The sequence below is a fragment of the Cydia strobilella genome, chromosome Z (genome assembly GCF_947568885.1).
Source record: "Cydia strobilella chromosome Z, ilCydStro3.1, whole genome shotgun sequence".
NCBI lineage: Eukaryota > Metazoa > Arthropoda > Insecta > Lepidoptera > Tortricidae > Cydia > Cydia strobilella.
Genome location: NC_086068.1, coordinates 61,298,327 through 61,314,180, shown reverse-complemented (window position 1 = coordinate 61,314,180; position 15,854 = coordinate 61,298,327). Strand labels below are relative to the sequence as shown.

Genomic DNA, 15,854 nt, shown 5'->3' with positions numbered 1-15,854 from the left:
CAATGATCAGCGAAGATGTCCGCTTGTTGATCCGTGCGCAGGAGTCCGTTCAGTTAGTGTAGCATGTCGCAAAGCGTGTGTAACAATAAAGCCTTGAAAATAAAGGCGTGTTAAGATATTTGTGAGCACCTTGACCGCTCCGATATATCTGTTGGCGACTGTACTAAAGAAAAAACCGGCCAAGTGCGAGTCGGACTCGCGTTCCAAGGGTTCCGTACATTACACAATTTAAACAATGTATCTAATGTCTTTAAAAAACCCGTAGGGGTCGGATCAAAAACTAAGTAATTAAGTCCGAGAGTCCGACTCACGCTTGACTGCACATTTCTAATAGGTTTTACGGTGATCTATAGGTAAAGATCTATTTTGTGTATTTTTTTCAAAATTTTTGACCCAGTAGTTTCGGAGATAAAGGGGGAATGGTAATTTTTTGCCTGCCTTTTCTTGAATAACTTCTAAACTATTTAATTTAAAATTATAAAAAAATACATTTGAGATTCTCACAATGAGCTCGTTCATTTGATATGTAACACGATATAGTTTGACAAAGTTTATTTTTTAATTTTCTCATTTACCCCCCAAAAGTGGCCCCCGTGTTTAAAATTAATATGTTTACGTTACATGTCCATCTTTGGGTCACAAACTTACATATGTGTACCAAATTTCAACTTAATTAGTCCAGTAGTTTTGGAGAAAATAGGCTGTGACAGACGGACACACAGACAAACAGACGCACGAGTGATCCTATAAGGGTTCCGTTTTTTCCTTTTGAGGTACGGAACCCTAAAAGTAACCAAGCCTTCCAGTGGCTAGCATCTTCAGCTTACGCCCTGCACCTCTACTCTAGGCCACTGGGTCATGGCGGCAGCATTGTATTGCAATGTTTGGATCTTTTATCACTGGAGGGCTTTGTCGCTTTTTCTTTAGCATTCATCTGTTTCAGTTTAAACTGTTTAAAGTTTAAACAATTAAGGTTATTCGGTCTGAGGGAAACTCAGTGGTACCTACGCGATCGCGTTTTTAAATCAACAGCACACTATTGTCAACTTCATCATGCAGTTATTGCTTATAGTCCCGGCAATCAAATGCATCCGGTGCTCTGTAGTTAAAATTGAGCCGATTTGTATTTTTGTTGATTATTTTTCATATTTCTGTACAATATAAGCGCAATTTCACCTAGAAATCTTACGGAACGCAAAACAAAACACATTGTGTTCAGGATAAGTTGTTATTTCTTATTCCTTCTAACGAAATATGTAACAAATTAACGATAAAATAATCGACAAAAATTGGACCAAATATATTTTAACTAGTCAACATTCCTACAAAAGTCACCAAATTGTGTATCGTATTTCCGAGCAATACAGCCCAAATTGTGTATCGTATTTTCGAGCAGTACAGTCCAACTTTAAACCTTTTTGTAATGGCTGTTACGTCTGTTAACGCAGAATACTTCATTATCAAGTCCCAAAACGCAAACCACTGCAAACACTTGAGCCGTGTTATTTTGTCTCCGGTTTTCCCCAATCCCCTCCCCCCACATAAGTGGATTAGCAGTGACAAATGACGTCACCGCCGGGGCCGGAGTCGTCCGACGTCACGGGACCTTTATGGGTTATTGATGGTCCCATCCGAGCAATATGAGCGATAATGCGAAGTATTGATTTAGGGCCTTCAATCCTTTATCTAGGTATACTCTTATTATAAAGGTTTCATTTGGATGCCAACTGGCGTTTACGTAACTTTGAGATGGCAGCTGCAGCTGTTGCAGTCACAGATTTACAATGACGCTTAGTAAGGCCTGAGTAGACGCTCGAGTTGGGCGTGCAGCGGGCGGCGCGTGCGGCGTGCATGTTAAACAAATGCAAACGTATAGGAGCGGCCTTAGTGCACGCTGCTCAAATCACATGTAAACCCGACGCCCCGCTGAACGCTCCGCTTCGGGCGTCCACTCAGGCCTTACACTTGCGCAAAAAGATACTTGAAGTGTGCAAAAATGGAAGCCATCACGTATACTCTACACGGATCATCGTTTCATAGAAGTTTAACGTTTAAAATAACACTTGCACTGCGTGTGCTATCAAAATCGTTGCAGACTTATCTTGGTCTAACTCTATCAGCATTTCATGAGTGCCGAAGGGGCAGACAAATGAAAAATGTGACCGTTTTTGAGCTTCGCAGCGGTCGCTAACGGCCGCTTGATTGTTGTATCCTTTGGGTACGGAACCCTAAAAAGAATTGCAAGTAACCTTTTCATCATTCAAGACCAGGTTTCCTTCAATCATAATATTTTTTTCATCAATCAATCCAATATTTGTTGTGGAGCAATTAATTTATGTTTCCGATAGAACCATTTGATATTGGAATGTGTCCGATATAACGATTTGATATATTGGAATGTCTACAGATTGAGTAGACATTATTTAACGTTGCCTTTTGGTATTGAGAAAATACTTCCGATAAATTATACAAACACTAATAGGTTCGGTTTAGATTAGGCTTTTTAAAATGAAATGATTGATGTACGTTGAGAATGGGTCAAAAGATTGCCGACTGTATTTTACTTTTAACAGTCATCGAGACGAATCTTACAAACCTAAACTCAATGAGGTCGCGTTATCTGATTCATTGCAGAGCCCAACTGGGGAAGTACCTCCACCTTACAGAAAACCGCGTCCAAATAACACTAGACCCTACTCATAGTGTTGTGTTCCTGCCGGTGAGTAAGGTTGCCAGAGCTCAACGAGGGTGCGGAGTGTTAGGGTCGGCAACGCTCATGTAGCTCCTCTGGCGGGCTAGCACATGATTGGCGCGGAAGTATCTCGCCGCGACATAGACTACCCGTCCCCCTTTAATTCATACAGTTAGCAAAAGACGGGTAGTCTATCTCGCGACGAGATACTGTCGCGTCAATCATGTGCTCGGCCTACTGGAGTTGCAGGCGTACAAAGGCTACGGAGACTGCTTAACATCAGGCGGGCCGTATGCGTATTTATAAAAAAAAGAGTTTTTATCGCCATTTTCGGTCTCCACAATCAAATCAGGGGGTCACAATCGTAATACATATACAAATGCCAAACGACAAGGAAAATGTATCAGGATGAGTGATGCGGTTAAATCACGTGACTATTTATTTTACGTAAATAATTAGTATAAAGAAGAGGAGGAGTGGAAGAAGAGGGGGGAGGCCTTTGCCCAGCAGTGGGATACAATAGGCTCGTAATAATACTCCAAGGGGCCTCTACGTGTTGGATCTATATCCCCACGCAAGCCTATCAAAAGACCGGGATGCATAGGCCCGTGATATCCAAGGAGATACAAATAATAATTAGTATAAAATTTCACGTCTGTCCCAAAAATATCACGTCACACTGACACCCGAGTAGTAAAACTTAAATGAAAAACAGCTCTGCATACCTCGTGAATTAACTCTCAAATTAACTTTGGGTTTTTCAAGTAAATACCGGGCATACCGTCACCGTCACTCAACCGTCAGTGGTAAAAAAGAACAAATCTAATAAAAACGTAAATCGGTTATACTAATTCGAAAACCGTGCAACTTTTGCTGGTTTGGATTTGGATTATCCTTTTAGGGCGTCACCTCCAGTGTCAGTTTGACGTGCTTTTTTTGGAACATTCTGTATGTCTATTTTATAGAAAATTTTATAAAGATTATTTACGTATCAGACTATTTATTGGTATGGGCTACCGTTTACGAGTTATTTACGAATAAATATAAAAAGGGACCTTTAAACTTTTATGACAAAATTAGCACTTCATATTTCTTTCTTCGCTAGTTGAAGGGATGCTATCTCAATGTTTTTAATGGAACGTTCCGTATTCTTGCATGGCAATCGATCGAATCTCGAACCTACATTAGTTGCTCATTATTGTTTACAACGACGGGACTTAATCGCGTAAAATAAGTATTAAACCCACCTCCGACGTTTCGATGTTGATGTCAACTTTAGCCAGTCTTCTCCGAGACCACGGGGACAACGCCGTCCTCGAAACGTCGGAGGTGGGTTTAATACTTATTTTACGCGATTAAGTCCCGTCGTTGTAAATAATAATGAGTAAAAATCGTGAAAGTTTAAATCAGTGTTCTACATTAGTTGCATTAAGTATATCTCTCACATTTAGTAACTTATTACCTATATATATGTAATGTAGTTGCCTACTGTTTTTTAATCCCTTATGAATAAATTTTCAAGGAGTACCGAGTAGTATCATCAGGAGCTTGCATTTTTCGACTTAAAATACGTGTGGTCCGGGTCCGTTATCAATATATTTAATACTAGCTTTTGCCCGCGACTTCGTCTGCGTGGACTTAGTAACCCCAGCTAGAGTAAGAATAGCGCCTGGAGAAAGTCTTATATCAATCATTCAATTTGAGCATAATATGCACACACATATTAGGCAATTCATTAATTATCACCATGATTCCACCCCGCTTTTCACCCTCTTAAGGGATGATTTTCGGGATATAAACTATCCTATGTCCTTCCCCGGGTCTCAAACTATCTCTACGCCAAATTTCAACGAAATCGGTTCAGCGGTTTAAGCGTGAAGAGGTAACAGACAAACAGACAGACGTTTCGCATTTATAATATTAGTATGGATGTCTGAGTCTCACGAAAGTTTTGTTACTAATATCATAGAGTAACTTATACTAGAGCGGTACTGTCATAGTAAATTTTGTAACCCCATCAGTAAATTCACTGCCATCTGTCGACACACTTTAAAACTAAAAATGAAGATTTATAAAAATACGATAAAATGTATTTAAATATGGATAAATGATTTGTTTTATTTGCATTAATTATTTTTATGATTTTGACCCATGTTCTTTCACTGATATGCGTTAAAATTGTTAAATAACAAACGAAACCGTCAACGCCATCTATACGACCGTAGGCCAAAGCTAGTAGCGCCCTCTGAACGAGAATCAAATTTTCTTGATTTTCGAGGCACGTTTTTTCCTTAGACTGTATCCATCTATTACGGAGTTATATCTATCTTTGCTAATATATAGTTAATACACTTGCAGTGTCTCAGACGTAAGCGCCTGCCAAATGTGATTAAGATCGGCCTGGGCTGGGCTCGGCTGTTACGAATCGGTCCGACGTCACGCGCTAATGTTGCATTAACTAAGCTTTATTAGTCGTGACAGTTCACCGGGCTAATAGCACACATGTTGTTTTTTGTTGTTGTTTTTTTTCAGACGAAGTCGCGGGCAAAAGCTAGTCATCAATAACACAAGACATTACTGCAAAAGTAATCGAATTTAAACTGTTGTGAGACATACTAACATTAAATAATTTCACGGTTTAGACTCACTTGTTTTAGCCACTCGCGCGACATGTTTCGGAGAGCCTAAGTCTCCTTTCAAGCACTAATAGTGCGAGCAGCGTTCACGACGACCGTTTATTGCGTACATCCCTGCTAATTAGTACAATAACTCATTATGTAGGGAGCATAATACATCATTATGTGGCTGAGGAAGTGTACCACATATTGGTGGAATGTGTGCGGAACGAATCCTTTAGGACTCCAACTGAAAATATCATGTTTATCACAATGTTGGTGGATGCAATAGCGCCCTGACTTTTCCATCGTCGGTAGAGGCCAGAGCACTGTTCAAGCCAGTAAATATAGGCCTTAGTAATCGTAAGTGAGTGTGTTTATACGTTAATTACATGTGTTTTCAAGCAAAAGGTACTACATTGCCGCTTGCCATAAGGACGCCCTGACAAGTTTTTCGTATAGATACAAGCAATTTTCGTGCAGCGTAAGCGACAATGTGGTACCTTTTACTTGGAAACGTCACATATGGAGCGACATAATCGCTAAGCGATAAAGCTCTAATAATTATTTTAAAAACGAGCACGATGCTTCAAAAACGAAAACGCCTTGATTTGAAATGTGGTGCTGACGGCGTATGAAAGAAATAATCTGGACGGAAAAAGTAACTAACGAGGTCCTTAAATAGACTTCAAGAAATGCAGTGCCAAATAGGAACCATCGATAAAAGAAGAGGCCTCGCTACCCCCTGGTAAAGGTCTAAGTTTTCAAAACTTTATCAATTTGTATCAAAGTAACGAATTTGTTTGTTGTTTTTCATACTTTTGCCGTTGTTGAATTAAGTTCATAATGTAACTCTTTCCATCTAACTCCGCGCGTGTATGTAACTAGTTTTTCATAACTTTCTTTGGAGCTCAATTCAGATTTAACAATGTGTCATTTTGAGCTGGTTTTGATACGACTTTGAAGATCTCGTTGATAGGTGCATGCGAAATTAAGTGAAAGTTAGGGCGTGAGATTCACGCCAACTACCAAGAAGGTCGCATCAAAACCATAGCAAGTTGTTAAATATGAACCCCGCTCCTGTTGGTGTAATACGTGACTTTAACTCTGGTACCTATATGTAGACAAAATGTAATATTGTTTCCTCTTAAGGATTAGAGCACCTTAAAAATACACATCCATTAGAAATACGGACTTAAGTGGGTATTTTCATTGTTACAGATCAAGATATAAAACAAGAAACAGATATGGTTATAACGTCCTAAATGTTTGACCACGTAACTCCGTAAAATTAAAGGGTTTTGTAAAAAGTCTAAAACCTTTGGAATTTTACACAGACCTAGTTACACAAAGATATAGGCAGTCTATATAGATTGATTTTTATTTCAAATCGATAATATAGCACGGGAAGTTTGCATTTGATTTTAATAATTTATAAACTGCTGATAATTAGTTTAAGTATAGTTATTACAAACGGTTTTACGGAGGGCAAACGAGGCCGGGGACGGTCTCCAACTAGATGGAGCGATCAAGTAAAAGGGGCCCCATCCTCGCTCATCCTTGCTCGGTCGTCAGAGACGCGATGGACAGGCACCGATGGAGGCAGATTAAAAGAACCAGGTGTGGAGCATCCACATCCACTGATGACCACGATCCTCAGTCATGACCGACCACAGAGAGAGAGATAGTTATTATGTACAATTTAACAATTTGTTGTATAAGATGTCATGTTTTGGAATGCGGTATCGAGACAAACCCTACGGGTTTAACGATACTTTGTAAATTAGTTAGATATTGTTGTTGTAGTTACTTAAATAAATAAATAAAATAAAATCGCACAAAAAAAAAAGATGCCAATCAGGCATTCTAAATACGGGAAATGTACCTATAACTTGTACACTGGCAGTAAGTTTGGGTTGAGTGCTGCGGCATCGTATGTGTTAAGTACCGAAAAACATAACTTATTCTACGTTCAATGCGGTGGAGTCAACATTCTTGGTAAAGAGAATAGTAATAATTATATAACTACTAAATAGGACTAACTAAAAATTGCATGTAAATTAAATGTGTCCCGCAATTTCAATATTTACTGAATTTTAAGATACACAATTTACATGGACCTACTTAAAATATTCGTGCTTAAATGTTTTCGGGAATAAAACTAGTTGTTTTCGTGCACACATTTTTGTGGAATCGTATTCAGATTTACTACTACCTACTACAGTTCCGATTTGCAATAAAACAAATGCTGAAAATTACCTAGCCATTACCGAAATAGTTAAAGAGATCTCTTGAGAGCATTCCGTAAAATTAGCACAACAATAGTTGAATGCATTTCGTTGTCATCAGCATGAGGATTCTATTTTGCGTATTTTGTGACGTAGCGTATTTGTGAATATCATTGCATAAATATAATGAAGATTATCATTAGGTAGTAGCTATAGCTATAATATTATTTAATATATTTCTTTATTTAATTAAAATTAAACTTACAGCTAAGATGACAAAACGCTTATGCCAAAACGCTATAATTTTAATTATTATTAATGAGAATATTTTTATTAATAATAGCTTAATCATTTTTATATATATATAATTAGATATCTAATTAAATACCAACATTGAAACAAATGTTTGCATAACACAAACAGAATATTTTGTTTCTACTTACACAAAAAGTAGAACTTGCTAACCAAGCGTTACCTGTTGCAAATTTGTCGGTAGGATAACGTGCAAAATTACTTCTTTATTACTTAAATAAGTTCAGTTATTTAAGTTGCTCAATGACTCCGGCTAATTCAGTAAACTAATAGGTAATTTATTAAGCTCTTGCATATTTTCTTAGAGAAAAATCAATTCATTTTGTGGCTGAAACTGACATTTTTGTCATTAATATTTTGTAATGACAGGTTTTAAAATTGTTTAATGACTAAATTAAAATAAAAGAATTTTCGTTTACAGTCACAAGGTCACTTCATGGAAAGATTCATTATTGATTTTAATGATTATTATTGTTACTGTTGCATAATTTAAATGATTATTTAATATTTTAAAAAGTTTGCACTTGAGCTAATAAAATTATAATAATGTAGAAATAGGAAATCTATTTAGATTAAGGTAATATTTAAAACTTGACAATTTAAAAGTGCTTGTTGCTAGGCCTATTTGAATAAAGAATATTTTGAGTTTGAGTTTGAAATTCAGTAAAATTTTACTGCTATAGACGTAATATTAGCACGATATGGCTTACCAAGTTTGAATGGCACAGTTCAAACTTGGCTCAGTGGCTTGGTTTCGTGGCATTTAAATATGCAGCAAGCATACTTACATACATACATGCCTCTACTTACAATCTAATAATTAAAAAAAAATCTATTTAAATGAGATAACATTGTTAATTTATTACAAATCCAAAATGTTAAAGTTAAAATTAGTTTTCAATTTCCTAATCGCGAAACCGGATATCCTATTTCAACACGATAATAAACTATATATTTAATTTTTAGTTATACCTATGCAGTATATAAATCACTTTAAAACTTTATTCTAAAACTAACTTAAAAAAAAAAATTTGCAACTTTTTCAGTCAATTTAAAACTACGTAAAATTCGCTTTCGCTTTCGCCAAATTGCTTCGCAGTTCGCAATGCACTTTACCTTTCGAGAGATGAACCTCTTCTCGGGTCGCAATTCGCAATCCGTAAAGCACACACACACACACACTCAGTACGCGCGCTCGGCGCGGTGGTCGCGGCGGATCTGCCGCGACTCTCGAGATACTCGCTGTTGTGAACTTACAGATACGGGATAGATATTTCAGTGGTTAATTTATTAATTTATCAATATTGAGTAATTTTGGGTATATACCTATATAGTAAAGAAGTGGCCTAGCGGTATGAGCGTGCGACTTTCAATCCGGAGGTCGCGGGTTCAAACCCCGGCTCGTACCAATGAGTTTTTCGGAACTTATGTACGAAATATCATTTCATATTTACCAGTTGCTTTTCGGTGAAGGATAACATCGTGAGGAAACCGGACTAATCCCAATAAGGCCTAGTTTCCCCTCTGGGTTGGAAGGTCAGATGGCATTCGCTTTCGTAAAAACTAGTGCCTACGTCAATTCTTAGGATTAGTTGTCAAAGCGGACCCCAGGCTCCCATGACCCGTGGCAAAACTGCCGGGATAACGCGAGAAAGAAAAAAAAAAGTAATTTTGGGATATGACAAAAATTAAGATGATCGTATTGTGACTTTTCCTACACCTACCACGAAAGCAAAGTGTTGAATGGATAACCTTGAGAGCTCAGTGACCGAATGACCAGGCCAAGGGATGCATCCGAGATTTTCTTATTGGCCCCAGTATATGTAGAAATAAAATAGTAGTTTTACAAAAACAGGCCAATTCGCTCGCACTTGTCAGTATAATTACATATAATTTAAGTGGCCCACTGACTATCAGTCCACCGGACAATATCGGCCTGTCAATTAGAACAAAAAGTCAATTAGAAGCCTCGGCCGCTCCGATAGGTATATCTGGTGGCGACTGTACATAAGTTCCGAATAAAAAAACCGGCCAAGTGCGAGTCAGACTCGCGCACAAAGGGTTCCGTACTATTACGGAAAAAAACAGCAAAAAAATCACGTTGGTTGTATGGGAGCCCCATTTAAATATTTCTATTATTCTGTTTTTAGTATTTGTTGTTATAGCGGAAAGAAATACATCATCTGTGAAAATTTCAACTGTCTAGCTATCACGGTTCATGAGATACAGCCTGGTGACAGACAGACAGACAGACGGACAGCGGAGTCTTAGTAATAGGGTCCCGTTTTTACCCTTTGGGTACGGAGCCCTAAAAATTCATTGGTACGAGCCAGGATTTGAACCCGCGACCTCCGGATTGAAAGTCGGACATCATATCATATCCACTCGGCCACCACAGATTTTTTTCATTTTGTTATTTATTAGTGTAGTAGTTTAGTTTATTTATCACATGTATACAATTTTCACACAGGTAAAATATACGTACATTTCAGCTTAATAATAAGAATTAGAATTGAACATCAGAGTATAAATAAAGTTACAATTCATATTAACAAAACAATGCAAATAGAAATAAATGAAAAACGCCAAAGTGTCACAATAGTAAAAAAAAACTGTCAATACAAGAATAGTTATTTGTTATACAAGGGTGCAAAGTTGTATTTTACCCGCGAGTTTAGAATTGAAACTCGAGCAAGCGAATGGATTCTATAGTTGAACCACGAGCAAAGCGAGTGGTTCTAAAATAGAATCCTGAGCGTAGCGAGTGTTTCAACACACGAGAAGTAAAACACATTTGCACCCGTGTGTAACACAAAACTTTTCACCTCACTATAGCGAGGAAAGTGCAACATCCACAGACGTTAGATCATCTTCATCACTGGAATCACTATTTTTTTTACGATATTATAACAGAAAACTCTGAAGTTGTGTATTTTTACGCGAGTCGGTGAGAAAAGTTTTCAAATAAAAAATTTGTTGACAATGTTGACATTTCTGACGTATGAAATGTCAACGATGCGTTTTAAAATTGCATCGACTCAACTTGTGCGTTCAGAATTATATTCAATATCATTATAAAAAAAAACAACGTTTCTTATGGAATTTTAAGGTGTATGACTTAAAATCATTAAATAAAGCTAAATTTGGTATTTTTTATTAGATTCTCAAACCTGTTGTTGATGGCGCTTACGCCGCACAGCGTCGCTCGGCATTGTATTTATATTGGAGCATCGTTAATAATGGCGTAAGCGCCATCGACAATAAGGTCCCTTTTTATAGAAAATACCACATTAATGTATCAGTTTCATAGAAATTCATTGGTTGAAACTTAGGAACTGTAAAAAGCTATAACGCAGTGGAAAATAAGTATATAAAATACAAAGGGCGGCGGAATCATTAAACAACGAGTCGCTTTGAATTGAAACTGGGTGGCTTTGAAATTCAGGAGTGACTAAAATTCAGGGGTGACTGAAATTCAGGGGTGACTGAAATTCTGGGGTGACTGAAATTCAGGGGTGACTGAAATTTTCAGATTTGTGAAATATTGGTCACGCCAAAGTTTGGTAATATAGTATTTATGAGTATTTTACTTACGTATACATATATATATATATAATATATATAACGATTTAACGATGGGGGTTTTCGGGGGCGAAAAATCGATCTAGCTTATTCTTATGTCTGGGAAAAAGCGCATTTTTCTGTTTTTATATGTTTTCCGAGCAAAGCTCGGTCTCACAGATATTATACGATAAAGTAAGAAAAAAACACTTAAAGAGGTATAACAACTTTGTTTGTATTCGTACATGTATCGAAATCAAAGCTCTTTGCTTCGCTGTACAACTTCATATAATAGGTTTGATATTCTACTAGTAAAAAGCCTGAAAGTTGCACCCATAACAGAAAAAGTAAGGGCAAATCGCCTAGCATGGTACGGGCATGTGATGCGGAGGGATGAAAGTCATGTGACAAGAAAGGTATTAAGAATGAATGTGGAGGGAAGTACGAGGAGAGGAAAACCGAGGAAAAGGTGGATGGACTGTGTGAAAGATGATATGAAACTAACGCAAGTGAATGATGAGATGACGGGTGACAGAGATGTATGGAAGAAAAAGACATGCTGCGCCGACCCCAAGTGAATGGGACAAGGGCAAGCGAATGATGATTCTACTAGTAAAATCTAAATCTAATGTTATATGAAACGAAGTATAGCAAAGTAAATTGCCCGTAATAAAAACGCAAGTAAATAGGTACTCTACAATACATTATATTATATCCGTTCCCACCCATATTAGAGCGCCGAAAATAGCCTTCACATCCACAAAACATTAAACACACGTACAAAACTGCTGGGACTTGTGCCGTTTCGACTCTGAGTCCAAATTGCGTACGCGCAGATTTATATTTAGATTTAGACGACATCGTATGCCAGCTGCGGGGTTTAATTATCTATTGTGTGTCTGTGTGTCTGTTATGTCACTGGGTTACTTCCTCGGTGTTATTATTTGATAACGATGTTCGGTATTATGATTTTGGGTAATCTCATGGCATGACTTACGGCATAGTAACTTATACTAGAGCGGTACTGTCATAGTAAATTTTGTAACCACAGTAAATTCACTGCCGTCTGTCGACACACTTTAAAACTAAAAATGATGATTTATAAAAATACGATAAAATGTATTTAAATATGGATAAATGATTTTTTTTATTTGCATTAATTATTTTTATGATTTTGACCCATGTTCTTTCACTGATATGCGTTAAAATGGTTAAATAACAAACGAAACCGTCAACGCCATCTATACGACAGCAGGCCAAAGCTAGTAGCGCCCTCTGAACGAGAATCAAATTTTCTTGATTTTCGAGGCACGTCTTTTCCTTAGACTGTATCCAATCTATTACAGAGTTATATCTATCTTTGCTTACGGTGTCAGAATTTTAGGTAAAACATGGTACCTAGTACCTGGGTCATTTATTTAAAGTTATAGGTACACTACACTTTTCTTCAGGTTTGGGATTTTTTTTACGTTATTTCTACTCAGAAACACGACTTCTTTGGATCCTAAGGTATAATAGGAGAAAAAAACCTATTTTACGTTTATACAACTGTCAATAGTTTCCTAATTAAGTTCTGATATTGTGCCAATTGGAATAAATATTTGGTAGTTGTTAGTTCATCGTATTTTACTTAAGGTTTATTTAAGGTACAGCACAACACTATTAGCTGACCATTGTAAGAGCTAATTTCGAGCCAGGTAATTAGAGCGAAACAAGAGTAATAGCGCGCTGCGCGAAAGTGGCGACAGAAGATACAGCCGTCGCGCGAGTTTTCTTATAACTCAATTACTCTTAAAATATCCTTCAGTCAGATCCCTCGGCCTTAACACTAGTAAAACTGGAAATAATTAGAAATTAGACATGTGTTTTGATTTTTTAGGGTTCCGTACCCAAAGGGTAAAAACGGGACCCTATTACTAAGACTCCGCTGTATCTCATGAACCGTGATAGCTAGACAGCTGAAATTTTCACAGATGATACTATTCCTGTTGCCGCTATAACAACAAATACTAAAAAGTACGGAACCCTTGGTGCGCGAGTCCGACTCGCACGGCCGGTTTTTTTCTATTGGGCCTTTTCCTTGTTTGTTTTCTATTTCTTGTTAGAACTATTATTTTGATATTTTACTTGGGCAAAGATAGGTACTAACAAAGAAGTTAGGTTTCCGGTACGTAGATACTGCCAACCCTGATTTTCAAGATCGAGTAAGAAATGTCGAGATCCGTCGACGCACTAAGGTGCAAGACGTTGGTTTCGTCATTACCAATCTAAAATGGAGTCGGGCGGGACATGTTGCTAGGCAGAGTGATGTCAGGTGGACTAAAATGTTAACGGAATGGTGGCCGCTTTCGAATGAAAGAAGCCCCTGGCCACGTGAGAATCAGACATACTATCTCCGGCTAAAAATTTTATGTTTACAGAATCAGCGTTTGTAATTCCTACATATTTATCTTAAAAATAATAAATCAGTAGGTAATATAGGTACAAAAACTTGTCATGTGACAACCCCGTGCCGACACTCGCAACTCGGTCATAAAACTGCGGCGCGCAAAGAAGATTCACGGTTCGTGCGCGGTTATAAGTTTCAATTTTGCTTGCAGGCGGCGAGTGTAGGTATAATTTTATACCTAAATCTGCCTTTTGTGAAGGAGTGAATTTTCTGTACGGTAGTACTATTAGTTATTCTGTGCCCTGGCGTCCGTTGGCTCGTTGGGTGGACAACATCCGGAAAATTTCGGGTCACATCTAGATGAGATTAGCTCAGGACCGGGACAAGTGGCGTACTGGAAGAGAGGCCTATGCTCAGCAGTGGGCGATAAAGGGCTGATATGATGATGATGATGATGATTTTCAATGAATTGCAAGAGTGATAACGGGATTTGCTTATAAGTTTTATCTTGTTATTTTGGTGACATGTGCTCATAACCACAATGTTCGTACATTTGCCCTTTGCCGTTACTCCATCCCCCGTTTATTTGTATTTGAATGGGGTCATAAACGTTACTCTGCCATAAACTGCTCATATAAAAATGAAATCTGGGGAGTGGTTATATCTTATGAGATGACGCCTTTTTACTACGGTGGTAAACGAGTGTATGGACCAAATGAGCGGTCACCGTAGCAATTGCTTGCAAACGACAATCCCAACAAAAACATTTCATTCTAATTTCAAGACGAAACCATAAGGCTGTCACTGTCAAAAAGTTATCAGATCTCTTGTAGAGCCAAGCTTCTAACTCTACAAGCACTAACTTCACAAACTCTACACCTTAGTCAAAATATGTGACTAACTTGAGGGGGCTAACACAAAAATGTAGGGTTTATATTGCATTTTTGTGTTTTAATGGGATAATGCCAAAAATTGACGCACGTTTTGCGATTATACTGAGGAACTTTTACTATGGGACCAACTCCGAAATCCGGTTCGAATCCAGCAGTGGCAGCATGGTTCCATTTTTATCGCGTGTCACTATGCCTGTCACTTTCGCACTTACATAGTTGTTAGAACGTGACAAGCACGGTCATAGGTGATAAAAATGCGACCGTGCTACGGCCGCTGGTAAGGATGAGTGTTTATCACAAACACACTGCTATATTCTGTTACTGCGAACTCTGTACATTATTTAGCTTGATCGGGTATTGATGGTGAAACTGAATATATTTATCCGTTGGTTTTACAATGATCCGTCTGACCGAGATCTAAAAGCATGTACATTTCAATCCGCTCAAAATAAATATCTCATTCGGCGTTATTTATAACTAGTCGGTGTCGTACCGAAATAATACTTAGCAAACATGCATCCGGTACAATTGACATGTTTACGGTTAAGCCGAACTGAAATAACGTTTTTATAATACCGATAAAAAACGGCATGTGCTGTAATAGCGCGGTGTTGCCCCACCACACATCTTTACGTTCCATTACTTCAGGCGGTTGCCTGAGCCAGAAGGCGAATAATCTCCTTCTATGATCATGTTTTTCTAAGAGGCGTTGATATTCGTAGACGTGTAAAAAATATATGTAATTCTTGACTATATTATCTTTAATAACATAGCTTCCGATACACGAATTATGACACTTCGCTCGATACAATTAATTCCCAAAGTAACCTCTAACTCGGAGTTTTAATCCTACTTTACTCGGTTATTTATTATGTGATACTATAAACAAAAAAAGAAGAAAAAACAATCTTAACATAAATAGTAATTTCATAGCTTTAGAATTTCGATATTGTAAGGTCGCCATCGTCAACACCTTCTTTACTAAATCACAACAACACCTTATTACCTACAAAAGTGGAGGAAATCATACACAAATAGACTTCATCTTGACAAATCGCTCTTGCCTCAAAAGATGTAGAGACTGTAAGGTAATCCCCGGAGAACCCTTGACCACACAGCACAGAATCCTGGTCGCAGAATTTGTCATGCTAAAGTCTGTGAAAG

At 37.8% G+C, this 15,854-nt stretch overlaps 1 protein-coding gene across 1 annotated transcript in view; it reads right to left on the bottom strand.

The window, feature by feature from the left end:
- Positions 1-15,330, bottom strand: part of LOC134753811 (FMRFamide receptor-like) — a 242,721-nt gene extending 227,391 nt beyond the window's left edge. Inside the window, exons 1-2 of the mRNA XM_063689754.1 lie at positions 15,267-15,330; positions 8,964-9,074 (exon numbers count right to left, since the gene is read on the bottom strand). Of these exons, the coding sequence (XP_063545824.1) occupies positions 8,964-9,074; positions 15,267-15,330 (175 nt within the window). The remainder of the gene's footprint in view (positions 1-8,963; positions 9,075-15,266) is intronic.
- Between the last annotated feature and the right edge of the window lie 524 nt (positions 15,331-15,854).